The following is a 27,721-nucleotide window of genomic DNA, read 5'->3' as shown; positions in this document are numbered from 1 at the left end:
GTTTTGTTCTTCCTGAAACTTGCACTGTTCCTTGCAGTCTTTCCTTTTGTGGCATATCAGAATATCACTGAGGATTGCTTTCTCATGTTACTTCTTTAAATCTGTAGTATTCCTTAATGTTTTTGGTTTTGACTGGGGTTGACGTGACAGGCAGTGTTTAGATTGTGCTGTGCAATCTCAATGAACACTGTGCAACTTGAATTTTCTCCCTCATAACTTCAGGTTTTCATTCTTCCTAATTTTCATGTTTTGAGCTGAAATTTACCAGTTTAGACCCAATTCTGATGCTGAATATTTTAGGGAAGATTTGAATGACAGCCATTGGATGGTTCTGGAACTATCAAAACAGGAACAAGTTAGGTGCCTCCCCCTTCCTCTCCCAGGCTTGGAGATAGGTAATGAATGCATGACTTCAGAACTGGCTTGTGGATGGTCCAGTATTAAGAAAACGACAGCTAGTTCTTGAGGAAAGGAGATTTTGAAAATAACAAAAGTGAGAACAGAACAACTGGATGTGTTCTATTTTTCCTTGTGTGAAGGAATATTACGTCACACAAAGATAGGGTTTTTTTTTTTTTTTTTAACTGTAATGGTTTTCAAAGAGTAAAATTCAAGCAGTGACACAGCTGATTCCTTTGTCACGGAGATGCTCAAACACTGCGTGCCTGGCTTCTAGCACTTGTGGGCTGGGTGCGGCCGTGTTGAGCGGCTCCACTTGGCCTGAGTTGACCCTGGCGATGCTGTCTACCGAGCTCGTCGCTTGCTGCTGCTGCTGATGTATTGATAGCGTGAACACAGCACCAGCTGGAGAAAGTTTTAATGTTCCTGCTAGAAAATTCTCCCTCCTGGGTTATGTCTATAGGTAAAAACCAAGTAGAATATTCAAAAGATTCTCATTCTTGTTCCCTCCACACCTTCCAACCGCCACCGCCTTTAGTACGCTATTCACGTACCTCTTGCAATCCTGCTTTCTCCGCGTTGCGGAAAAGGAACTCGGCAGAGTCATAATGACCTGGGGCTTGTCAGCTGCAGTGGGCTTCTTCCATCCACGTCAACTTTGACTCCTTCGCCTTATTCCAGGTTTCCCTTCTCTTCCTCTTGAATCGCTTTCCTGTGACTGCTTGATGTTGAGGTCCTTACGATTAAGTTCTGTAACAAGATATGCAAAATTAAGAAAGATAGGTCCTTTTCTGTTACTGCAGTTTATTTCAGTAACAAACTTTGGTTACAATGGGACTTGAGGAAATAAAGAAGGAATGTAGACCTTTGGCTGGACAGGGCTGAGTTTGAATCAAACCATTGTGACTGGCTGTGGGTCTCACACAGGTGGCTTTACCTCAATGAACTGATTTCCCTGTTTCCCAGCTGAGAGTGGTGGAGATGCCTGCCTTGGTGGGATGTGGCAAGGGTTAGCAGTGACACAGGCTGGCGTTCAGCAGCAGGCATCTGTCTCCCCCAGCCTCTTCATGAAGGTCCCCTTAAGCCCCAGGCACGAAAGCCCGGAATGGAAGTTTTCAGCCTTCTGGCCTTTCTTTTTTTCAAAACCACCTTTCCTATGTGTGTGTGTGTGTTTTTTAACCAACTATTTCCAGCTTAGCTTTATACATATACATAAGCATACTGTATATGTATGTTTGCACACATGTGTATGATTCTAGAGGTTTCTCTTATCTACATTTTTCTTTTGGCAAATCCATTTTTAAGGACATTTTTGGCTTTCCTGGACAACTTTTTAAATAAAATCTGGGATATGTTTCTCACATATGTATTTTTCGTTCCAATAAGACTTTATGTATGGACACTGACATTTGAATTTCACGTAATTATTCTTTAGTTTTTTTTTAGTACTGGAAGAATACAACCTATATTTTTAATGTTGATTTTTAAATTTTTTTATGAATGGAATTTGTATTTTAGAATAATTTAAGATGTACAGAAAAATTGATCAGTTAGTACAGAGAACTGCCATACATAGTTTCCCCATTATGAGCCTCTCATATTAGAATGGCATGTTTGTTGTAATTAATGCACCAGTACTGATGCAGTGTTATAAACTAAAGTCTATGCTTTATTTCTATTTCCTTATTTTTACATAATCTCTTTTCTGTGTCCCAAGTTCCCATTCAGGATACTACTGTATTTTAAAAATTTTTTATCTTTATATCTTTATTTCTTTCTTCTGTCTTGATAGGTATACAATATGTTTCAGCACCAGAGCCTGGGGATTAAAATTAACATTCAAGTGACCAAGCTTGTCCTGCTACGACAACGTCCCGTAAGTCCCACAGGCACCTTTCAAGCATGCAGAAAATGTGGCTGGCCTGGAGCTTCCCAATTGCTGTTGAATGCTAAGCAGGGCTCCAGGGAGTTGCTGGTGTCCGTCACCCTCTGTGGCTTTGCCAGTGTGAGAGGAAAGCCGGCATCAGTACTGGAAGCATGGTGTGAGGGTGGGCTGCTGAGAATCTCAAGGAACCCTAAGCAGTGAGCCCACATGCATCCCCCTCCACTCCCGGAGGGTCTCGTATGGAGTCTCTAGTACATGTGCAAAAGCTTGATGACGAGGTCTCTGGCATCGTGGCTTCCCTTCTGAAACTACATTAGAGCTTCGACCCCAGTTTGGGTTCACAGCAGCATTCTTTTCTGGTCTTTCAATGGCACGCCTTCCCACACGCTGATGTTACCTCCAAGTCAAGCCATCACCATGAGACTGAGGGAGCATTGTGTGGTTTGGGATACTGTTCTGTTTGCAGAAAATAAGATGCTTTATTAAAAAACAACATAGTCTTCATTTGCACCTATATAAGGCCCCTGATGGTCTCTCTGGATCTATGCCATATACCCACTGGCATTAGGCTTTTCTTCGAGGGCAGTGAGTCATCAAATGATGTCTCAGTGAGTGACTGCCTCCACCTTAACATCCTTGCCATAGTCTGGATATAAACTCTGGCCTCCCAGGCGTTTGTGTCTCTAACTGTCCCGATTTCTTTTAGGCTAAGTTGTCCATTGGGCACCATGGTGAGCGGTCCCTGGAGAGCTTCTGTCACTGGCAGAACGAGGAGTATGGAGGAGCACGGTACCTTGGCAATAACCAGGTTCCTGGCGGGAAGGACGACCCGCCCCTGGTGGATGCTGCTGTGTTTGTGACCAGGTAAGACAGGATTTGGCCTGTAGCTGACATGCGAAAGGAAAGAGATGTTTCCCTTCAGAGAGGAAATAGGCATGTTATTAAGGATTCAGGCTTGGAAATCAGACCTTGGGCCACCTGTCTGGGCTTTGGTTTCCTCATTAGTAAGTGGGGGTTAACGGTGGTATCTACCTTTGAGGGAAGTACGATGCCTGGGCATGTAGCTGTGTCCCTCTTTGTCCCTCCTCCATTGTCACATGGTGTTCTCCCTGCGTGTCTCTCTGTCCAGACTTCCCTCTTCCTATAAAGATGACAGTCATAGGATTTGGGCTCACCTTACTCCAGTGTGACCGCATCTTACCTTGATTCCACATGCAGTGACCCTTTGTCCACGAAGGGTCACATTCACAGGTACTGAGGGTCAGGACTTGGAGCATTTCTTTTTGGGGGATACAACTATTGTGTGTTGTTGATGTCGATGTGGCTATATCATTTTTTTCTTATGTTTCAACCCTCTTTGAGGAACACTGATTTTTCTTTGGTTGCTTTACTTTAATAATGTAAACAAAATGTGTTACATGTTCATACCAAAACTCTCCCTTTACAAGAAACACAGAAATATTCCTTAATAACTTAATCCATTAGGTTAAAAATACCAGCTTTTTATTAGAGTTGCTAAGAATATGTCAACTTTGAATTTTAACGACTTTTTTTAATTTAAAGAAACTACTTTCCAAACTGCATGCTTGCTTTTCCTCTGTGAATTTGGACGTAAAGTTGTGGAAGGGAGAATTTTATCATATCTTTAGCTTGGGGGCAGTTCGTTTCTCCACAAAAAGGTTTTTTTGTTTTGTTTTTTGTTTTTTTGAGACAGAGTCTCCTCTGTTGCCCAGGCTCGAGTGCAGTGTGATGCAATCTTGGCTCACTGCAACCTCTGCCTCCTGGGTGCAAGTGATTCTCCTGCCTCAGCCTCCTGAGTAGCTGGGATTACAGACGTGTGCCACCACACCTGGCTAATTTTTGTATTTTTATTAGAGAGGGGGTTTCACCATGTTGGCCAGGCTGGTCTGGAATGCCTGACCTCAGGTGATCTGCCCGCCTCGACCTCCCAAAGTACTAGGATTACAGGTGTGAGCCACCACGCCTGGCCCTCCACAAAGAGTTAAATCTCACTTAACATTTGGTTTTGAGTCAAGAAAGGCTTTTGGTTGCATTTCTTAGGCCATGTGCTACAAACTCTGAGCCCCATGATGTCTCAGTCATCTGGGGAAGTTCTGTGACCCCAGCCCCAGACACCGGACAATACAGTTTTCGTTCCTTTCAAAAATCCCAGAATAGGCCAGGCGCGGTGGCTCACGCCTGTAATTCCAGCACTTTGGGAGGCTGAGGCAGGCAGATCACCTGAGGTCAGGAGTCTGAGACCAGCTTGGCCAACATTAAAAAACCCCATATCTACTAAAAATACAAAAATTAGCTGAGCTTGGTGGTGCACACTTGCCCAGCTACTTGGGAGGCTGAGGCAGGAGAATTGCTTGAACCCGGGAGGCAGAGGTTACAGTGAGCTGAGATCATGCCATTGCACTCCAGCCTGGGTGACAAGAGCAAAGCTCTGTCTCAAAAAAAAAAAAAAAAAAAAAAAAAAAAAAAAAAAAATTCCTACAATAGACACAAGGCCACCACCCATTACCAAATAGATGCCTGCTCACTCCAGTGGATGGCTCGTCGATTGCCAGCCCTCAGTATGCTTCGTTACACATTTAACAGTGTGCTTTGTAGTGTGCCAATCCCTTAGGAGAACACTTGCTGCTTCTACAGGATATGATTAAATATATAATCCATATATAAGTTCTATCATAGACAATCAGAATTATTGAAGAGACATTTTAGAAAAAGTCTGTTTAATAATTCTGATTGTCTGTAACATGGCTAATGCAGTAGCAGGCATCAGGGACCAAGGGATGAACATGACCTGGTTCATGCTTTTGACCTGGACTTGCCCACTCCAGTGAGCACTGGGCGCCTTCCCCAAGAGCAGTGGCTGCCCACACTCACTGGCCAGAGGCTGCTGTTGCTCGAGGCACTCTGCAATGGCATTTGGGGACTGTGAGACTTTCTGTAGAATACCCCAGGTGTCATAGCATTCAGGTTAAGGGTACCATGATTTGAGAGTGGATTCGATTTGGGGAGCAAGCAGGAGTCCTTGGGAACCGTGTCTGTGCATGATCATAAGTAAATGGAGCTGATTTTCCAAATGGTAATTATATTTGGTCTGAAAGACTTTCCTAGAGAGGAACTCTAAACAACATCATCTGTGGAATATGCAGCTAAACTCCCAAGGTTTCTACTTTGAAAATAGATTTTATAAATACTATAGAAAATCTATAATTTCTGGTGTTTTGTTAAAAAAAATTAGCTTATGATAATTTTCTCTATATCGGAAGAAGTTTTCTCTTTCCTGCTATTTCCTTTCATTGAGCGGAGAAAGCACTTGTAAGTAGTCTGCATTTGGGGATGAATGGCATTTTTTAGAGGCAATAAATGTCACCAAGATGACTGTTGACAAGACATCTGTATTAGCCCTTTTACAAAGAGACCTCGGCAGTCATGACGCACCCTCAGTGCAAAGATGCTGTGAGTTAGACTTTCTTTTCATTTTTTGCCTTTCTCACTTACCACAGAGGAAATATTTTGTGTAAAAATGTTCTTTTCTACACCTCGCACTTTTTACAGTGGCTACTGTAAAACAAAATGATACAGTTTTGCTGTGTCCCCACCCAAATCTCATCTTGAATTCCCACATATTGTGGGAGGGACCTGGTAGGAGGTAATTGCATCATGGGGGCAGGTCTTTCTTGTGCTGTTCTCGGGATCGTGAAGAAGTCTCACAAGATCTGATTGTATAAGGGGGTGTTTCCCTACACAAGCTCTCTTCCCGTCTGCTGCCTTTCACCTTCCACCATGATTGTGAGGCCTCCCCAGCCACGTGGAACTGTAAGCCCATTAAACCTCTTTCTTTTGTAAATTGCCCATTCTTGGGTATGTCTTTATCAGCGGTGTGAAAATGGACTAATACACAGAACAATGGAAAATAACAAGTGTTGCAAGAATGTGGAGAAATTGGAACTCTTTTGTGCACCATTGGTGGGAATGTAAAACGGTACAGCCACAATAGAAAACCAGATGATGGTTCCTCAAAAACTCAAAACTAGAGTTACCATATGATCCCACTTCTGAACCCAAAAGAACTGAAATTCAAAATAATTGAAAGCAGAGACTCTGATATTTGAACACTCATGTTCATAGCAACATTATTCATGACAGCCAAAAGGTGGGAGTGACCTATATGTCCATCGATGGATGAATGGGTAAACAAATATGCTATATATACACAAGGGAATATTACTCAGCCTTAAAAAGGAAGGAGATTGTGACACATGCTACGACATGGATGAACCTCAAGGACAAATACTGCATGATTCCACTTACGTGAGGTACTTACAGTAGTCGGATTCATAGAGACAAAGAATGGTGGTTGCCAGAGGCTGGGGAGAAGGGAGAATGGGGAGTTATTTCATGGGTGCAGAGTTTCAGTGTGGGATGACAGAAAAGTTTTGGAGGTGGATAGTGGTGATGGTTGCATGACAGTGTGAATTTAATTAACATTACTGAGCTTTACACTCAATGGTTAAGATAGTAAATTTTATGTTCATGTAGCACAATAAAAAAAATTCAGAGTAAAAAGTTCTGTTCTAACTAAACACATTGGAGAGGGATTCTAATTGCATGGGAGTGGTTCTGGGTGAGGATGCTGGGGGCATGGGCAGTGTCTTCATCCAGGGACAGAGAAAACAAGGTTTCGTCAGCTGCAGGCTGCTGGGCTCTGGATGAGGAATGCGATTGGCCTCTTGCATAGCTGTTACCTGTTGCCAGCCCGGGAGCTTGAGCTTTCTTCTGCATTTTGGGCTGACGCCTTGAAGCTACGTGAGCAATCACAGTCCCTCTCACCTGCTGCCGTGGAGCTGCTCGACTGAACAGATCAGTGCACGTCCTGTCTTCTGGGTCCTCGCAGATGTTAAATTAAGGATCTCCTTCAAGGACGGGGGAGGCAGCTCTGGAGTCGGGCAGGAAGCTGAGTTGGCCAGGAATCCTTGTTTAATGACTAGAGGTAAAGAGCTGCAATTCCCTAGGTTGAGATAATAATGGGCTGATGTTTTCACAAGGAGATTGGGTGCGAGGCAGCTGCCGCCCTGGAGAAGCTGTCCTTTCCTCCCACTGTAACCCGAGCTGAGGCTGCACAGGCCTGGCTGTGCTCAGGGGACAGCTTCCAGGTCCTGAGCTAGGACTGGCCAATGTGAGGGTTTCCTCCCGTTTAAGGTTCTTTTTTCACCTTCCGGGCTGTAACCAAGCCGAACCGTGTATTCTCCCAGACATTGCCTGACAAACAGGTGGCTAAGTGGCTGCTGTGGAGAATGTGAGGATGACGTCATGTCCAGCAGGAGCTGCTGAGCCAGAAGCGGTGGAAGCTGGGTTTTCTGCAGCTGTGGCTGGGACTAGAAAGGACCCCTGAATGGACTGGGCCTGGGGCCACATGGAGCCCACACAGACGCCAGGGCTCAGGGGGCCTCAGCACCTAGGAGGGCTTCACCTTGGGCTCCACATCTGACCCAGAAAGCCGAGAACTCAGAGAACTCCTCCCTGGAGTCAAGAACTCCTCCTTGAGCCTGGGCCTGTGCTCCGGGTGAGAGTGCCTGAAAGGCGCCACAGCAGACACAGCTGGCCCAAAGCTGTACCACCAGGATCCCTCTGGCCAGACCTTCCCCTCCAGCGTAATACCATCTAACTCCTTGGGACACCCTTCCCTTCACCTTCTGCCAAGGGACCCTCTTGCCAGGCTTTGCTCGTGGTGAGGTCCCAGTAAGTATCCGTGGAACTTGGTGTTATGCTCCCAGGCTTCCAATGCTGGTGAGGCCATGGCTGCTGGGTAGCTTGCAGGACCCCTTGAAAGGATCTGGAAACGTCAGTCAATTAATGAAATAATTTATTGAGTCCCAACTGTATGCCTGGCTGTGAGTTATGCACAGGACGACCTGTGTAACTTGTGGTGCCCCCTGCAAAATGAAAACATGGGACCCCGCGACAGCAGAGCGTTAGCCCAGGGCATGGGTCAGACACCCACAAAGCCAGCCCTGTCATGCAGATCCACGTCAGCCTCGAGGAATGCACCTTGGAGTTTCAATGGATGTCGGGACTGGGAGCCGAGTCTAGCCCTCACTTTTTTCATTCCTGAAGTGAACGCTACAGTCCCTGCTTGGCGGTTTGACATGAGTTGGCAGTGGGATGACATAAAAAGTGGATGCCCCTGATAATGAATGGAACAAAGCCAGGTTCCCTGGAGATAAAGCCGCCCCTGCAGGCAGGTGGCTTGCTGCTTCTCTTCTGAGAAAGGACCTTGAATGGGAAGGATAGAGATTCAGACTCAGCTGACCTTTTCAAGACAGGCCTCTGAGTGTAGCTCTCCCTCCCTGAGCTGAACACACCTCTTCCTCAGGTGAAGCAGTGGGTGGTGCCTCGGGGTCTGTCATTCGAGACTGCCTGTTTCCCCTCAGGGCGGCCATTAGATCAGAGAACGCGCGGAGGTGGAGTCCTCCTCAGCCAGAGGGCTGGCTCTCTGCAAAATGGCGCCTGCCTTGGCCTTGGCTAGCAGCTTCATTTCTCTTCTGTCAGACTGAGGCCTGGGTCCCTTTCTCACTTTGCCCAGCTGAGGCAATGGGGCAAAGCTTTAAACATATACTGTTCACAACTCTGAGAAACCCTGGAGCAAGGTCCTGGGCCAGCCTGGTCTTTGTACGAATGTGTGTGTGTGCGTGTGTGCGCGTGTGCCGCTCAAAACACCAGAATTGGGAAGGGTGCTGAATATTGGGCTGGGGCTAGACAGGTATTAGGCCAGTGAGAACATCTATGCCCCTAATTTTATTTGGTTTCCCCTCTGCCGGTGTTGCTTCTGTCGCCTATTCCTTCATCTTCTAAAATGGAGTCTGATGGAAAAATCGAGTCACTAGGCCTTTTCATCTCTTTATGATAATCCTCCATTTCCCTGAAAGTTCCCTTGGTTTTGGAGTGAGGTTATGAAATGTGTGGATCTCAAGCGTTCTTTGGGCCCTGAGAGAAGATGGGTGTGGGGCCTGGGAGGGGCCATGTCTGGGCCAGGTTGTGGCTCCTCACAGGGCTCCCAGGCTGAGTCCTGCCCCAGCCAACCCTCCGTGGTCGACCCCTGACCATGGAACTTATAAAGAACCATAGGAATGCTCCAGCATTAGGAAAGAAGAGCCCAGACCCCTGACTTCCCCACAGGAAGCCAGATGAACCCCTTGTACCTGCAGAACCAGAGGTGGACCAGGTTTCAAGCATCTTTGCTGTCTCACTGGTCCACAGATGCCCACCCACCCAGGGGATCCTGGGGAGCTTTAAGGAATACAGTTTTTTAATCCTTCAACTTTTAAGTTCTGGGTTACATGTGCAGGATGTGCAGGTTCTTTACATAGGTAAACATGAGCCATGGTGGTTTGCAGCACAGATCAACCTATCACCTAGGTATTAAGCCTGGCATCCTTTAGCTATTCTTCCTCATGCTCTCCCTCTCCCTGAGCCCCCTTCACCCGGCTGACCCTGGTGTGTGTGTACAACCATGTGTCCATGTGTTCTCATCATTCAGCTCCCACTTACAAGTGAGAACATGTAGTGTTTGCTTTTCTGTTCCTGCGTTAGTTTGCTGAGGATAATGGCCTCCAGCTCCATCCATGTCTCTGCAAAGAATATGATCTCATTCCTTTTTATGGCTGCATAGTAGAGGAATACAGTTTTTAGAGATGACTTTTTGTTGTCTTCTCGTTAAAGTGATGCATGGTCATTACAGCATCAAAAACCAGTTGCTGCCCAAGTAGAGTAGCTTGGGGAAGCCACTGCAGTTGGATGCTATTGTCTGAGAATTGTCTCTGATCAGTGACTTGGCAAACGTCTTCCAAAACATTTTCAGCTGCTGAAAGGAGTCCTTCCAGCAACTGTTATGTATAGAATAGTTCATCTGTAAAAGAAGATTCTCATGTGGGGTAAGTGGACCTACCCCTGGGAAATGTGGATGGGTTACTGTTGCCAAACGCTGCTGTTTGTTATCATTCACTGTGGCCTGTGACCACTGGAACAATAACATTGCAGGATGACTACTTGAGGTTAATTGACAGTGTTTTCTTCTTCCAGTCTTGGGGATACTGCATATACCTGATAATGGCTTTCTTTTTTTTTTTTTTTAGGACAGATTTCTGTGTACACAAAGATGAACCGTGTGACACTGTTGGTAAGTTTAGAGTTGAAATAATAATCTAAGGGGCTGATACACCCTGGGAGAATCTGGAGACTTCTTGATCACAGTGGAGGAGCTGTCCTCAAACAAGCACTGCACATTCTGTTGCCTTCCTTCTTGTAAGCTGGTCTTTGACTTTCCTTTTGCTATTTTCCTGAAATGTTTTTAAGTTATTTATGGCAGAAGGCATTAGATGAAGAGGCTATGAAGAGTGACACCAAGGGGAAGAGCCACCAGGCTGTTCGAAGGGGTCTGCAGTTGGGGTTGCATTTGGCTCTGAGCATTTTGGTCACCCAGGCAGGAGAGGCAGCCTACCAAGTTACACAGCTGTGGTCATGAGATGGAAGCTTAGCAGTTTGTTCTCATGCATGCAAATGACCTTTATTGAGCTTTACCCTTTACCTTGGTGCCAGGCTCCTCGCTTTTTAGTGACTAAAGACAGCACTGAAAATGGCATACAGTGCTGAGAAAACCTCCTTTCCTTCTTCCCCTTCCCTTCCTCCTCTCCCTTTCCCTCTCTCACCTTCCCCTCCCCCCACCTTCCCCTCCCCCTCTACTTTCCCCTTCCCCTCCCCTCCCCCTTTACCTTCTCCTCCCCCTCTACCCTCCCCTCCCCCTCTACCTTCCCCTCCCCCTCTACCTTCCCCTCCCCCTCTACCTTCCCCTCCCCCTCTACCTTCCCCTCCCCTCCCCCTTTACCTTCTCCTCCCCCTCTACCCTCCCCTCCCCCTCTACCTTCCCCTCCCCCTCTACCTTCCCCTCCCCCTCTACCTTCCCCTCCGACTCTAACTTTCCCTCCCTCACCTTCCCCTTCACCTGCCATTTTCCTTTGTCTCCTGTCCTCAGTTATGTCTGGTTTGCTCTTGACTTCTCATGGATTTCAAATGGAAACCATTCTTGAGTGTAGGAACACAGTGTTTGGTTAATACAGGCACAATGCCCAGGGTGTTTCCAGTTTTGCCTGCCATAACACAAACCTTTGTTCGTCAGGAGGTCGAAATATAGTATTGCATTGCCAGAATCAAAATTGTGAATCATGTATGTTTAGAATTGTAAAATCGAAGAAAACAGTATAGGTGTGAAAAATATATAATGTTATGAAATTCACATGTTGAAAACCAGAGCTTCTTGTGGAGCCTCGGCAGTGAGTAATCCCAAGCCTTTGTTCTGGCTCTGCCACGTGCCAGCTGGGTGGCTTTGGGTGTGTCTCCACTCCGGTTTCTTAATCCATCAAGTGATCATTTTGGATTAGGTGACTCACAAGACCCTTCAAAATCTAATGATAGCTACCATTCATGTCACATTTCAGAGTTTACAAAATGATTTTTAATATATTACACTTAATCGGTCCTCTAAACAGATCTGAGAGCAAGGTGTCAAGAAGCAACCAGCCAACTCCTCCTGCTTTGTTATTTGGGGGCTGTCTCCATGAGGGAATTGCTAGCCAAAGGCCATGTGAAGTATGCTTCCCTGGAGGGCTGGCTGACACAGGCCCAGGTCAGGTTGGGGCCATGGAGGCTTATGCGGACTGACCTCTGTCTGTCAACAGGGCTGCCAGGCATGTGCTGTTTCTAGGAGTGGCTGCTCTTTCCCGGGGTTCATGGGTCAGGCATGGCCACAGTACCCCTGTCCAGGGCGCCTCTGCTCCGTGCTCCTCCTGCTTCCTGGCTTGCCCCATGGAGACACAATCTCTCAATCGTGTAGCCCTTGCCTGTACTTCTCCCCTGGAAGCCCCTGAGCAACACAGAGCCCAGCTCTGGCCTCCAGGCTGTGTGTCCTTCAGCACCTGGCACTGGATTGAGAGGCTTGGTCACTCCTGTTGGTTGGTTGATTAAATGAAGAAGAACTGAATGAATGAATGAATGCATGCATACAGGTGAAGGGATTCCAATTCCAGTGTTCGTTAAAACCATATATCCAATGGTGTGGTTTTCTTCCATAGGATTTACAACTAGCTTTCAGTTTCTTTTGAATATATAAAAGTTTTCTCTTTTGATAGGAATATGCCATTAATTGTGATTATATCCTGTGTTCAGGCCCCTGGTGAAGAGCAGGCAGCTGCTTCAAATCAAGCATCTTCTCCTTTCCTAAGCCACATCACCATACTACTTTTTATTGGTTTGCTTGGGCTGCCATAACAAAATGCCACACAAACTGAGTGGCTTCAACAACAGAAATGTGTTGTCTCACAGATCTGGAGGCTGGAAGTCCTAGATCCAGGTGTCGGCAGATTTGGCCTCTCCTGAGGCCTCTCCCCTTGGCTGTAGCTAGCTGCCTTCTCCTGTGTCCTCTTGTGGCCTTTCCTCTGTGTGTGCACCTGCCTGTTGTCTCTCCTCCTTGCAAGGACACCAGTCATACTGGCCTAGAGCCCCACCTCTGTGACCTCATATAACCTTAATTAGCTTTTGTTGTTGTTGTTGAGATAGTCTTGCTCTGTTGTCCAGGCTGTAGTGCAGTGGCACGATCTTGGCTCACTGCAACCTCTGCCTCCTGGGTTCAAGCAATTCTCCTGCCTCAGCCTCCCGAGTAGGTGGGACTACAGGTGCCTGCCACCATGCCCAACTAATTTTTTTGTAATTTTAGTAGAGACGGGGTTTCACTGTGTTTGCCAGGATGGTGTCGATCTCCTGATCTCATGATCCATCCGCCTCGGCCTCCCAGAGTGCTGGGATTACAGGCGTGAGCCACCGTGCCCGGCCAGCCTTAATTGGCTTTGTAAAGGTCCTCTGTCTACCTATAGTCACATTGGGAGTTACGGTTTCTACATAAGAATTTTGTGGGGACACAAGTCAATCCATAGCACTATTCATTTGATACTTTGCCACATGTTACTAGGGAGCATCTTATGTCCTCGTATCCCCTCCCAGGTGCATACGTCTCACTTCCTTAACAAGAAAGTCCTTTAATGGTCAGGACCGGGTGGAGTCATTGTTCTTCATGTGACAGCTGGTTAGCTGAGGGCAGAACCAGTCCATTTCCTGATCCCCACTGCGTGTTCTTTCTAATACGTCAGTGATTTTCAGCTTCTCCAAAGGAGGAGGTGCCTTTTTTCTTTTTTAAAAAAATTAAACTTATATGGTGTTTTATTAGTATACATTTATTTTAATGTGTCATATTTTGCTTGTACAGATGATTAAACCAGTCAGAACAATGGGATAATTTGATGAACAGAAAAATATAAAAACTGGGGTTATGGCAGTCGTATATTGATCTCAGCATCCAATTTATTTGTGGACTTTAAAATGTTTTTATTTTGAATAATTATACAGTCACGATAATTGCCAAAAGAGTACAGAGAGGTCTATTGTACCTATCACCCAGCTTTGTCCAGTGGCAACATCTGACGTAACTGCAGTGCACTCTCAGAACCAGGAAATAGATGGACCTGATAGAGTGATCTAGACTACAGCTCTTAATCAGGTTTTACTGGTTTCTGCATGCACTCATCTTTTGGTATGCTTTCGTATAAAGTTCTGTGACGTCTTATTACATGGGCAGCTTTGTCCATCCACCATGACAATCAGGAACAGAAGGTTCCATGGCTGCTGAGATGCCCCCTCGGACTGCCTCTTGAGAGCCACCCCCTGCCACCCTCTGCTTCCCTAACTGCTGGCACCCGTTTATCTGTATTCCATGTCTATGATTTTCTCATCCCAATATCCAGTTGATTTTTCATATTTTGTTTTGATTGCACAGAATGGAAAAATCATCTGAGTCACATAGATGCATGCTTGCCAACGCTAAGAGATTTTCAACAGCTGCCTTGAAACTTCGGGATCCAGCTCGAGCTTGAGATGCTGTGTCTTGAGTTCTGTAGAAAAGGAGCTGTCTGGTACCTCGAGATAACTAGGAAAGCTTTGGGTTGCCAGCGTAGTGTAATTTAGTATATAACAGCGTTTTTTTGTTGTTTTAATTAGGGTGCAGCTCACATATATGTAAAGAGGGCAAAACTTGATGAATTTTTAATTTATGCCTATACTCTTCTTTTTTGGCTTAATCTGGTATTTCTTGAAATCATTTTAAAGCAATATCTTGAATTCTGTTTTAAATCGTGCTTTTTTATACTGCAGTAAAATATACATAACATTTGCCACCAGAAAGCATTTTTAAGTGTACAATCAGTGGCATCCAGTACATCCACCTAGTTGTGCAGTCCTATGCCTCTACTCTTGAAACCACAACACAGATTGAGGTGAAGAATGTCATCAGCCCTCCAGAAGGTTCCTGATGGCCTAACCCCACCGTCAGGAGTCCCCCAAGGGTAACCTGTTCTTGTTAAGTGTTTTAATGAGTGTTTTTAAAATAGTTTAAAATAGATTTCAGAGCTCAGTTTGAATGAAGCACTGCAATAAACTCTGAGGCGCGGTGAGGGTTTGGGGCTTCCATGAAAAATACTCTTCTCTGCATCAGCCCATTTGTCTCCATTGCCCAGTCTGCATTCCTGATTGTGAGGAATGAGCCAAGGGCACCTATCAGAAGGGGGCTGCCACCAGGCTGGGAGACTGGCTTGGAACACAGGCAGCACCTGGGGGAGCTCCGGAAGTGGGGAGGCCACTGACATCACATAGAAGTTAGTGGCAAGGCCTGTCTGGTCCATGTGCCACCACGGCTGGGGAGTGACCTCCATCTCCCCAAAACAGCCCAGGGTCCTGTGGTCTGCCCCTCCCCACCCCACGTGTACTGGAGTGAGGGAGATTCTGGCCTTTGGGCTTCCATAGGGGAGGCAACAGCACCTCCCATGAAGAATGCATGTTGAAGGTAAAGGTTCCCGAAGGGGATCACTGTGCTTTAGCCAGGCGGGAGAATGGATGCCAGATAGCCCAAGATGACCAGTGTCCACTGGACCCTTCATATCTTTTGGTGAAGATGAAACACAAGGTTTAGTATCTCTAGGCTTCACAGGGGTGCTAGTGATGTAGGCAAAGCTGGCGTTTCCAAAGCCCTGATTCTCCTGAGCCCTGCAGTGCAGAGGCCTCATCACACTCCTCTGTACTGGGTGGACTTGAGTGAGCAGATGAATGGGCATGCTTTTAAAAAGTCACACCGGGTCCAGGGGTGGTGGCTTATGCCTGTAATCCCAGCACTTTGGGAGACCAAGGTGAGCAGATCACCTGAGGTCAAGAGTTTGAGACCAGCCTGAATAACATGGTGAAACTCCATCTCTACTAAAAATACAAAATTTAGTTAGGCATGGTGGCGGGCACCTGTAATGCCAGCTGCTCAGGAGGCTGTGACAGGAGAATCACTAGAACCTGGGAGGTGGAGGTTGCAGTGAGCCGGGATCACACCACTGCACTCCAGCCTGAGCAACAGAGTGAGACTCTGTCTCAAAAAAAAAAAAAAAAAAAAAGGGTCACACCAGAAGGACCCTTCCTCCTTCCCTCCCTCCTGGCACTGACATGGGCTTCTTAGGCTTCGTTGGAATGGGAAGGAGAGCAAGGATGACCCCTTTGGAATTCTGCTGATCTCCACCTTGGAGGAAGTCACTGTAAGGCAGGAGGATCTGGAACAAGCCACCATCCCCTCACTGAGTGGCCCCCACTCTGCGCATGTCAGACCTTCTCTTTGTGGGGTGTGCTCCTTTCCTCTGTTGAATTCTTCATCTGGAGCTGTCTGCTTTCCAGCCGCTGTTGTGACATAGGTGCTGTCCTGGGTGAGAAGAGAGAGGTGACAAGACAGGGACGTGGCGGAGGTGAGACCTCAGGAGGTCGTGCCTGCCCTTTGTGTTTCTCTTCCAGATGCATGCCCTCTGGGCCTCTCTCTGGCAGTGGCTGAAGACAGCAGCCGCTTCTCTCCAAGCCTGGCTGGGCAGGCGGGCATCTGAGTGATGCTCAGTGGATGTGGAGCTTTGGTTTTCTCCTACCTGTGCCTCCAAATTGAGCTATGGTGGGTTTTGTGCCAGTGTAAATCAAGCTAGTCTTCTTTTTTCCCCTTGCTTGGTCTCCTAATATTTTTTAATTAATGAAACGGCCTCCCTTTTCCTCGTCCAGTGAAGGGGAGGGGTGATCCTACAGGAGGAAGTGGAGATGTTCCTCCGTTGCAGGCTGAAGGCCGGGTTGATGCTGTAGGGGAGCTTGGAGTCTGGTCTGTGCGCTGGGGCCCAGCGGCCGTGGCTTGAGAGACCCATGGCTTTCCCTGAACTTGGGGGGAAGGACCCCCTCCTCGAGTCACCCTTGGCACTGGTACCACAGTCTCTGATAGGTTTGGGTGGCCTGAGGGGAGCTTGGTAGATGTGCCCACTGCCCTTCTAGTGTGAGGAAGAACGTGTGGGTGGAGGAAGTGAGGGTGGGGGATATTGCTGGCCAGGACAGTGGTGTTTGGGAACAAAGCATCGGTTTTGGAAATCTGTGTCAGGCCAGCCCACCAAGAGGCCACAAAACCAAGAGGAGCTGGGGAACTGGCAAGAGGTGAGGGGGAGTGGGTGTGGGTAATGGATGGTGTTGTGTGCTGGACCTGTTGAGTTTTTATTAACTGAATGTGTCAAAGAGGAAGAGAAGCTGTGAACCCTGTGATGTTATCAGTTAGGTAAGAAAGAAATGCCTCTTTTTGTGCGTGAAAACAAACATATGAAAATGGACCCATGTGACTGTACTTCCTCCCTTCTGCATCAGTCACCCTGTAACCCTTCACTTAGCCCTGGCATCCTTGCTGGTTGGTGCGTAGAACCCTCTGGGGAATTTCCGTCACAAGTGAGCCAACATTTTCTTTGTTATTGTGGTGGTGTTACGTCTTCATTCTGTGAGGGTGGTTTTCAATTTTCAAAGAGGTGTTGAAAGTTTTGCTGGGTGAGGCTGGCAAGTCATGTTTGAGATACAAATAAAGTTTTACTGGCTAGACTACCTCTTGGGTTTCTTTGCTTCTTGGGGCTCTCCTATTTGCTTGTTCCACTGTATTGTTATTCGTCGTAAGCTGACAGAAGGCAAATTTCAATTGTGCTTTAAGATTCTGTGTTAGAAGTAGAGTCTCCAGGCCAAGTGTCGTGGCTCATGCCTGTAATCCCAGCACCTTGGGAGGCCGAAGTGGGTGCATCACTTGAGGTCAGGAGTTCAAGACCAGCCCGGCCAACATGGCAAAACCCTGTCTCTACAAAAAACAAAAAATTAGCTGGGCGTGGTGGTGGATGCCTGTAATCCAAGCTACTCGGGAGGCTGAGACAGGAGAATCACTTGAACCCGGGAAGTGGAGGTTGCAGTGAGCCGAGATCGTGCCACTGCACTCCAGCCTGGGCAACAGAGAGAGAGAGAGAGAGAGAGAGAGAGAGAGAGACACTGTCTCAAAATAAATAAATAAATTAATTAATTAAATAAATAAATAAATAAAAAGGCAAACCACTTGAGCAGATACTTTACAGATACATGGATGGCAAATAAGCTTCTGAAAAATTAATATCACTAGCCTATAGCAAAATGTAAAATTAAAGCTATGATGAAATATGGCTATAGAATGGATAAAATATAATTAAAAAAAAAAAAAAAAGAAGTGTAGTCTCCAGGCATTGCTTCTGAGGGCAAATGACTCCTTCAAATGAGTAAGTTCTGAAGTGGCTTTCTCCTTATCTAGGACCCATCTCACTTTTGGGTCCTATTCTGGGCTTATCCGCGCTATGTCTTTGGTGTCTACTCTGAGAAGGTTACAAAGGGGAAGGCTTAATTACATGTTTGTTGTCCCAAATTAGACAACTTGCGGTCTTTAGCAAATTCATCTGTTTGTCAGAGGCTACCTTGGTATTTATAATTATGCTTTTGACCATATTATTTGCTTTTTGAGAGGTTTTATGAAAGGTTTCAATTTTGGGAATCAAATATGCTTACATCTAGTCATCAAGAGTGCAGAAATTTTTGGCAAGGTTCACTTTCATCATACTATTAAAAAATAGACCATCTGCTTAAAAGACTTAGGAAAGTCGCATGCTATTCATTTTAGGGCTTTGTGTCCCACAAATTCAGCTTGGATTCCTTGGCTGATTGAGTTGCCTGGAAAACAAAAAAGTGTGGGCTTTAAGAAACTAGTTCCCCTTCTCACAGGTTTAGCTTTAAGTGTCAGTAGAGTATTTCCTGCAGAATGCCAATTAGGTTGTGTCTGATTGTTGGAGAGGATCTGCAAAAGACTGTGTGTAGGAGATGTTATGCCTAAGAGAACAGAAGAGGACAAGGACCGGTGATCCTGAGAACGTTCCTGCCTTGACCTCTGTGTGGTTGCTCTGTGCACCGCTTAAAGATAGTGACTGGGGTGAATAAACACGTAAGATGCATGTGTCTGTACCTACACACAAATACCAGACACATATGTACACACGTATACATGTACCTTTACGCTCATGCATGCCTGGGGGGCATGCACACACATGGAAGTGTGCAGTGTGTGCACTTCCCATACCTTAAGGCCTGGCGAGGCTCCATCTATACCTGCAAAATCTGTAAGTTCTCTACCAGTGCTTGTTAGATCCTCCCGAGAAGATCTGTCTGCCCTGGGAACAACAAAATAAGATCCCACTGCGGGAGGTTTGTGTTTGAGACTTGGCTGGAAGTCCATACTGAAACCAGTTGCCCCAGGGGACCAAGTTCAACTTTTCTTGTTCTTCCTGCCAGGGTTGTGTCTAAGGTTACATAATGGCTGAAATACATTAGAAAATGGTGAAAATATGTAGGTATGTTTTTGCATGGGATGGGCTTCTACCAGCCCTTTGGAGATGTAGAACCAACATTTACTTTGGAACTAGGCAGAGACCAACAAAACGCAGGGCTGTGCCTGATTGCCTTTTGGGCTGGAAAGCAAGAGGGCTGAGCAAGCAAAGCAGCTCCCCTTGCAGGGTTTCCAGCCATGACCTTTCAAATGCAGGCCCAGAGTCCCCTTCATCGTTCTGGCTGGGAAAGTAAGTGTCCTGTAAGAGTGTCCTTCCTTGAGGTGGCTGGTGAGTACCTTCCCAGGCCCCTGCCTGCAAGGGGATTCCGAAACAGACCTCCCTTCCAGGTTGGCAGGTGCAAACCTGCACAAGATATTGGTGATATTGGTGTCAGTCCAAAGCCCACTGCCCTGTCATTCTTTCACAGCTTCAATATGACAACAGCAGAAGGAGTTTCTCTTGTTCTCTCGGTGTTTCTGTTCCTCATGGCCAAGGAGCGCCTCATGACGAGCTTGGAATGCAGTGCCATGCCTCATTGCCTTACGGTGGGGCTCTTAGTCCAGTCGTGCAATTCTGAGTCAGCCTGACCCTTTATTAGGTTTGTTAGAAACCAACAAAACCCTCCCTGAAAACAGGAGGGGGAATAGAATCGTAAATGGAAACTAGGCCTTGATTTGATGCCTCCTCTGTAACTGTGAGTCCTTAAAAGCTCTTAGAGCCTGTGTGCTGCCTGTTCATAAACAGCCTGCACTCAGAGGTGCAGGAGAGGCAAGGAGAACAGGTACCATCTGCAGGAGAGGCAAGGAGAACAGGTACCATCTGCAGGAGAGGCAAGGAGAACAGGTACCATCTGCAGCCAGTGCCGCTGGAACAAGGCCCCTGCTCTGGTTGGAACAAGCCAAGGAAATCGCAGGCTGAGAACCAGGGAAGGGCTCCCACCACAGTCTCCTGTACAGTGGCCCTCAAGGTCCTGTTTACCACCTGCAGGGGCCCTTCATCTCCATGATGAAGGCTGAGTCCATCACCAGATGCCACCCATGAGAAGCAGGGACAAGCATGACTCGTCTTTATAAAACCATCAGATCTCTTGAGATTTACTATCACCAGAACAGCACACGAAAGAACTGCCCCCATAATTCAATTACCTCCCACCAGGTCCCTCCCATGACACGTGGGCATTATTGGAGCTAGATGAGATTTGGGTGGGGATACAGCCAAATCGTATCAGTAAGTCACTCAAGGACAGTGGTGGACGAGATTGGCTCTGCAGTTAAACCTGCATTCAAATCTTGCTTGTCCACCACTGTCCTTGAGTGACTTACTGATATGGTTTGGCCTGTCCCCACCCAAATCTCAACTAGCTCCAATAATTCCCACGTGTCATGGGAGGGACCTGGTGGGAGGTAATTGAATTATGGGGGCAGTTCTTTCGTGTGCTGTTCTGGTAATAGTGAATAAGTCTCATGAGATCTAATGGTTTTATAAAGAGGAGTTCCCCTGCAGAAGCTCTCTCTGGCCTGCCACCATGTAAGAGATGACTTTACTCCTCTTTGCCTCATGCCATGATTGTGAGGCCTCCCCAGCAATGTGGAACTGTGAGTCCATTAAACCTCTTTTCCTTTATACCCAGACTCTGGTATGTCTTTATTAGCAGCGTGAGAATAGACTAATACGCTTACCTAATATCCCCTGCTCTGTTTTCTCATCTGGAAAATGGGGATAATAGTATCTAGGGTCATTGTGAGGGTTAAAGGGGATGACTAATCACACTCATTAGGATGACCACTTCCGTTTCGTTTCATTTCTTTTCTTTCTTTCTTTTTTTTTTAGATGGAGTCTTGCTCTGTCACCCAGGCTAGAGTGCAATGGTGTGTTCTCAGCTTACTACAACCTCTGCCTCCCGGGTTCAAGCAGTTCTCCTGCCTCAGCCTCCCAAGTAGCTGGGATTACAGGCGTTTGCCATTATGCCTGGCTAATTTTTTGTATTTTTAGTAGAGATAGGGTTTCACCATGTTGGCCATGCTGGTCTGGAACTCCTGACCTCAGGTGATCCACCCTCCTTGGCCTCCCAAAGTACTGGGATTACTGGCGTGAGCCACGGTACCCAGCCAGGATGACCACTTTCAAAACTAGAAATAACAAATGTTGGCGAGAATGTAGAGAGATGGGAACCCTTGTGCACTGCTGGTAAGGATGCAAAATGGTGCATCTGCTATGGAAAACAGTATGGTAGTTTCTCAAACAATTAAAAAATATGATTCAGGAACTCTACTTATTGATACACACCCAAAATAATTGAAAGCAGGGACTCAGATATTTGTATATCCATGTTCATAGCAGCACTATTTATAATAGCCAGGATGTAGAAACATCCCAGGTGTTGATAGAGGGGTGAGTGGGTAAACAAAAATGTGGTATATCTACACAATGGAATATTACTCAGCTTTCAAAGGGAAGGAAATACTGGCACATGCTATAACATGGGTGAACCTTGAGGACATTATGCTGAATGAAATAAGCCAGTCACAAAAGGATGAATACTGAACGATGCCACTCACTTGAGGCACCTAAAGTAGTCAGCTTCATGGAGACAGAAAGTAGGATGGCAGTTGCCAGGAGCTGAGGAATGGGGTAATGGGGAATTTGTGTTTAATGGGCAGAGTGTTTTTAGTTGAGGAAGATGAAAAGTTCTGTAGATGGACAGTGGTGATGGTTGCACAACAATGTGAATGTACTTAATGCCACAGAGCTGTACACTTAAAAATAGGTAAGATGGTACATTTATGTTATGTATACTTTCCATAATTTTTTTAAAGAAGTAAGATGACAGAGGGAGTAGTGTTGTGAATTTTATTTGCTAGCACTTCTTTGAGATTTTGTCCAGGAAAAATGATCAGGATAGGAGAAGGACAATTCCCAGCAAAGGGGCTCCTCCTGCTTTCTCCCCTGGAGTGATGAGACACAAATAGTGCAGGATTTGAGGGTGGTGTGTGCAGGACTGGGAGGAGAGGTACCACCCAGGATGGGAGAGGCTGAAGTAAGTGGGAGAGGATGGAGAGAGGAGGGGGCATTTTAAGAAGTGTCACTAGAGCCCTTTTAAATGTTCTTAAGGACGTGCAAGTAGAGATTAGGGTGCCTTTGCAAGTTTCTTTTTTGGTTGCTAGGCTATGCTTCTTTGGCTTAGACTCCAGGGCCAGATTGGACCATGCGGGCACTGAGACTTACTGAAGTTACCACTGATATTTTTGGACAACGGACAGTCCTCATTTGCATCTGGCATTAAAATCACCGCTTTAGAGTTGAGCCAAGAGTTCATTTTCCCAGTGACTGCTCAGCCGCTGGACTCATGGTGTAAAGAGCAAGGTCAGTCATGCCGAAGCCATTGCGGTGCTTGGAATTAACCACAAGGGCAGGATGCAAGTGACCCTCTGGAGTCAGGACTGCAATTTGAGGGAGAATGTTTGTTTGTAGCTTGCATATTTCAGGCAGTCCACCAGGCTCCTGTGGTCTTTGTGAGTTCATTAATTTGAAGAACCTTAACCCTCCCTTGTGAAATCTTAAGTTGGCTCTGAATTTTTAACCTCAATTTCTACAGATGTGCAGCTGAAGTGCTTCAGGAATGGGAAAGAAGGTTACATCAGGGCGATCTGTTGGTCTGCTCTACCAGAGACCGAATCTGGGCCTGGCTACTATTTAGGACTTCAGTTTAAGCAACCTTCGGAATTACTGGCATAGACGACTTGGATTAGAAATTTCTAACAAGTGCTGTTGTGGTGGGACTAAGCTTGACTAATGTATAGAAAAGGGCTGAGTCATGGTTAGACAAGAACTGAATCATGGTTAGGAAAGGCCTGAGTCATGGTTAGGTGAGCTGAGTCAAGGTAAGGAAAGAGCTGAGGGCCAAGTGACTGCCCTCTGCCTGGTGGAATGGGAGTGGAAGTGATACGAGCTATTTCTAGGCCTGGTCCAGCTTCCATGAATGGCACCTGGGGGCTCTTTCTCCATTGGCCGACTGGCTAAGGTTGTCCACAGAACTGACAGCAGTGGTCCCTGAAACATTGGATGTTACACGAGTGAGAAGCAAAGTGTGTTGAGATACTGAGATTTGAGGCTCTGTTTGCTAAAGAAATTACTGCAGTGATCAGAAGTGCTAGTGTGTGTATCTGCAAGATCCTGCCCTTGAGATACTTTGAGGTCTCAAAGCGTTGAAGACTTCCATCCCTGTGGGGACTAAGAGGACTTTGGCACTATCTCTATGTTCAGGCTTAAAGAACAACTTTGGCAGGTGACTTGCCAGGGTGTGGTGGAATGAGGGATAGAACCAGAATCTTGAGTGAAGAATTAAAAAGTAGTCTTGGACTTGTAGGGGAAGAATATTTAACTTTTTCCTCCACCCATATTAGGTTCATTGGCTGGGACCCTGAAAATTAGACTGATGTGGCGGGGCGCAGTGGCTCACGCCTGTAATCCCAGCACTTTGGGAAGCTGAGGCAGGTGGACAACTTGAGGTCAGGAGTTCAAGACCAGCCTGACCAACATGGTAAAACCCCATCTCTACTAAAAATACAAAATTAGCTGGGCATGGTGGCACATGCCTATAATCCCAGCTACTTGGGAGACTGAGGCAGGAGAATCACTTGAATCCAGGAGGCGGAGGTTGCAGTGAGCCGAGATTGTGCCATTGCACTCCAGCCTGGACAACAAGAGCGAAACTCCATCTTAAAAAAAAGAACGCAGAATAGTGATTGCCAGGAGCTGGGACTGAGGGGTGGAGAATGGAATTGGGAACGGCTGATCTGCTAAATGGGTATAAGGTTTTCTTTTGAGGTGATGAAAATGTTTTAAAACTAGATAGAGGTGGCCGGGCGCAGTGGCTCACGTCTGTAATCCCAGCACTTTGGGAGGCCGAGGCGGGCACATCACAAGGTCAGGAGATCGAGACCATCCGGGCTAACACAGTGAAGCCCTGTTTCTACTTAAAAAAAATACAAAAATTTAGCCGGGCGTGGTGGCGGGCACCTGTAGTCCCAGCTACTCAGGAGGCTGAGGCGGGAGAATGGTATGAACCTGGGAGGTGGAGCTTGTAGTGAGCTGAGATCACGCTGCCGTACTCCAGTCTGGGGGACAGCGTGAGACTCCGTCTCAAAAAAAAAAAAAAAGCTAGATTAGGCCAGGTACAGTGGCTCACTCCTGTAATCCCAGCACTTTGGGAGAGCAAGGCGGGTAGATCACGAGGTCAGGAGTTCAAGACCAGCCTGACAACACAATAAAATCCTGTCTCTACTACAAATACAAAAATTAGCTGGGCTTGGTGGCGGGTGCCTGTAATCCCAGCTACTCAGGAGGTTGAGGCAGGAGAATCGCTTGAACCCGGGAGGCAGAGGTTACCGTGAGCTGAGATCCTGCCACTGCACTCCAGCCTGGGCGACAGAACGAGTCTCTGTCTCAAAAAAGAAAAGCCAGATTAACAAGAGAAAAGCAAACAGAAGTTGAGTATGAGCTGGGATCTCTCAGCAATGAGGAACACAGAGGGGTGGTTAGAACTTGGGCTTATACTGCATCTTGACAAAGAACAATACATTCTTAGAGGTGACAAGATGAAACAAAAGGACTGAGTTCTGGGTGGCAGATTGTGGGAAGGTCAGCTGTGGGGGAACTGATGGAAGATGAAGGCTCATTACTAGAGTTTGTCATGTAGATTCCTCGGGTGCCCTCTGGACTGAAGAGGGTCTGGAGTTGTCTCCAATGATTAACTTCTGTTCTTCCTGGTAGAGGAGTGAGGGGAGCACCTTTACAAATTCATGTCTTGCTCTTTGGCAGAGAGTGGGAGGACAGAAAGCTTTCTTGTACCTGCTTCTTCTCCGTTGCCTTCAGCTCAAAATAATCTTTCGGCCACATTGGCATATGTTACTACCCCTCAGCCTTTGCTGTGGTCTTGGAACATGTTCCTGACATTGCTGAAGGCATCTGGGACTGAGGAGGAAGCAGCAGCAGAGAGATTGCTGCTCCCTGAGAACAGGAGTCACTTAGGCCTGGGGATTGGAAAGGTGCCTGCAGCTCTGGTCTCTGGTGGCAGTCTGGGTGCTGACCAGCAGCTTCCCAGTCTCCATTAAGGGCCCAGAGCCAGCCTTGGGCTTGAGGTGGAGCCCAGGGCCCCTCCTGAGCAGCAGCTGAATACAGGAATGAGGGCAGTGATGACTGGACCCCCACACTGATCCCGGTACACATGGAGCAGGCTCACTGATCTGCTGCACAGCCTAGATCATTGGGGTTGGGCACACACTGGCTTTGCTGTGACTGAGGGAGAGACAGACATCTGGTTGCAGGACATCCGGTAAAGGTTTTCACCTGGCGACCACCTCCTCCTTTACTGACTGAGGGTGGAGGGTGATCCTGAAGGTGGGGCGGGGTGGTAGGGGGGTACATCTTTCCCCAGAGGGCTCACCATCCCTCGTCTTCAGGGGTTGTAAGGCCCTGATGGAATTCCCACCACCTGACTTCTTTGTCAAATCAACTGCATAGGATTGGCATGTGTCCAAGTCCACTTTCCTCCTGGCCACACCATCTCCCTTCTCTCTGAAGTGCCCTGGACCATGCTCCAGTAGCACCAGGCAGCTAGGGGAACCTGGTGGCTCATTAGATGTCAAAGCATGGCCCATCTCCAGCACTTCCTCCTGCAACGCTGCAGAGAGACCTCCCTTCTCATTGCTTCCACAAAGGGTAACCTTTTCTTGCCGATCCCCCTGCTCAGGGGCGTCCACACAGTCCAGTGTCTCACAGGCCTGGGAATGGTGCCGAGATCTACACCTTCTTTTCCCTTAGCCTTGGAAAGCTGAAGAGTGTTGCTTTCAGCAGGGTCGACTGCAGTATCCCTGCACCAGTCATTATTGATAGTTAGGAAAGACCACGAGCAGTGCCGCTCCTTATCCCGCACCTGCAGGAGTGATGAAAGGGAGACTGAGAACGGCTACCATTTGTTGAGAACTTCGTGGTCTTGGGCCATTTAATCTGCACAACACTATGTGGAAGGTGCTGCTGTTCTTTCCATTTTGCATATGAGAAAACTGAGGTGCAGAGAGGGAGATCTCTTGCCCGAAGGCACACAGCTTGTAAGCAGCAAAGCTAGGCTCTGATCCCGGACAGTTGGGTTACAATCTTTTCTTTCTCCCATTTATTTTTTTCTTTTCTTTCTTTTTTTATTTTTTTTGAGACAGAATCTCGCTCTGTTGCCCAGGCTGGAGTGCAGTGGCATGATCTTGGCTCACTGCAAGCTCCGTCTCCTGGGTTCACGTGATTCTCCCACCTCAGTCTCCTGAGTACCTGGGGTTACAGGCGCCCGCCACCACACCTGGCTTACTTTTATATTTTTAGTAGAAACAGGGTTTCACCTGTTTCAGGTTGGCCAGGCTGGTCTCGAACTCCTGACCTCAAGTATTCTGTCTTTCTTGGCCTCCCAAAGTGCTAGGATTACAGGTGTGAGCCACCACACCCGGCCTTTCTCGCTTTTCAATAGCATTTTAAGTGAGGTATCATTCCTGTGAGCAGATGGGGACACTGAGGCCCTAAAAGAATACATTTCTTGTCTGAAATTATGCCACTCGTGAGTGACAGCGCTGGGATCAGACTGACTCACAGCAAAGCCTGAGGGCTTAACTCTGGTCTCGTCTGCCAGACCTTTGCCCATTCATTTTGTTCTTGGCAGGTATTAAATTCCCGTTGTTGCTTTTACCCCGTGTTTTCTCCTTTGCTGCGTCCGTCACAGGTTCTGTTTTCAGGATGGATCTTTGTCCTCACCGACATTCTGCTTTTCCATCATTCATACTCAGCAAAACTCTATTAAGAGTGTCTACTGTATGCCAGGCCCTGCTCCAGCCCTGGGGACACTCAAGGCACCAAAGGCCCTTGCTCTTGTGGGGTGATGTTTTAGTGGAGGGGATGCAACTCATGTGAAGTCAGTAAGTACACTCTAGAGTGTGGATGGAGGCCTGTGATAAAGGGAACATGGAAAGCAGATAAGAGGGGTAGGAAGTGGAGGGGCTGGGACCTGAAATTTTACCTGGAGTGGCCAAAGGCTTTGCTGAGAAGGTGACATTTGGACATGACACTCATTTGCAACCTGTTTGCAGGCCAGGGTCTTTAGAAGTGTTGAGGTTGCCTATGTTAACAGTATTAATTTCTGTGAGCAAAGGAAGGGTCCCTACAGTGGACAGTCAGGGTGGGTGGCTGTCCCACAGTGGGAGCAAGCTGGGTACCCCTGGGCCCACTCTGTCTTTGCTTCTTTTTTTGCGGGGCTCCTGATCAGACCTGGATTTGAGTCTTCCTTCTGCCATTTCCTTGACCTTGGGCAAATCACTTAGACTTAGTGTTGGCCAGGCACGGTGGCTCACACCTATGATCCCAGCACTTTGGGAGACTGAGGCAGGTGGATCACCTGAGGTCAGGAGTTTGAGACCAGCCTGGCCAATGCTGTGAAACCCTGTCTCTACTAAAAGTATAAAAATTTGCCAGGTGTGGTGGCACGTGCCTATAATTCCAGCTACTTGGGAGGTAGAGACAGGAGAATTATTTGAACCTGGGAGGTGGAGGTTGCACTGAGCAGAGATTGCACCACTGCACT

General features: G+C 47.0%; 1 protein-coding gene across 4 annotated transcripts in view; it reads left to right on the top strand.

The window, feature by feature from the left end:
* Positions 1 to 27,721, top strand: part of ADAMTS17 (ADAM metallopeptidase with thrombospondin type 1 motif 17) — a 362,991-nt gene that overhangs the window by 74,824 nt on the left and 260,446 nt on the right. For all 4 annotated transcript variants that reach the window (XM_077940459.1, XM_077940458.1, XM_077940457.1 and 1 more), the window contains exons 5-7: positions 2,192 to 2,275; positions 2,991 to 3,148; positions 10,432 to 10,475. In XM_077940459.1, the coding sequence (XP_077796585.1) occupies positions 2,192 to 2,275; positions 2,991 to 3,148; positions 10,432 to 10,475 (286 nt within the window). The remainder of the gene's footprint in view (positions 1 to 2,191; positions 2,276 to 2,990; positions 3,149 to 10,431; positions 10,476 to 27,721) is intronic.

This window comes from Macaca mulatta, chromosome 7, assembly GCF_049350105.2.
Source record: "Macaca mulatta isolate MMU2019108-1 chromosome 7, T2T-MMU8v2.0, whole genome shotgun sequence".
Classification (NCBI taxonomy): Eukaryota; Metazoa; Chordata; class Mammalia; order Primates; family Cercopithecidae; genus Macaca; species Macaca mulatta.
The sequence above is the reverse complement of the archived record's forward strand: the minus strand, read 5'-3'. Positions and strand labels throughout refer to the sequence as shown.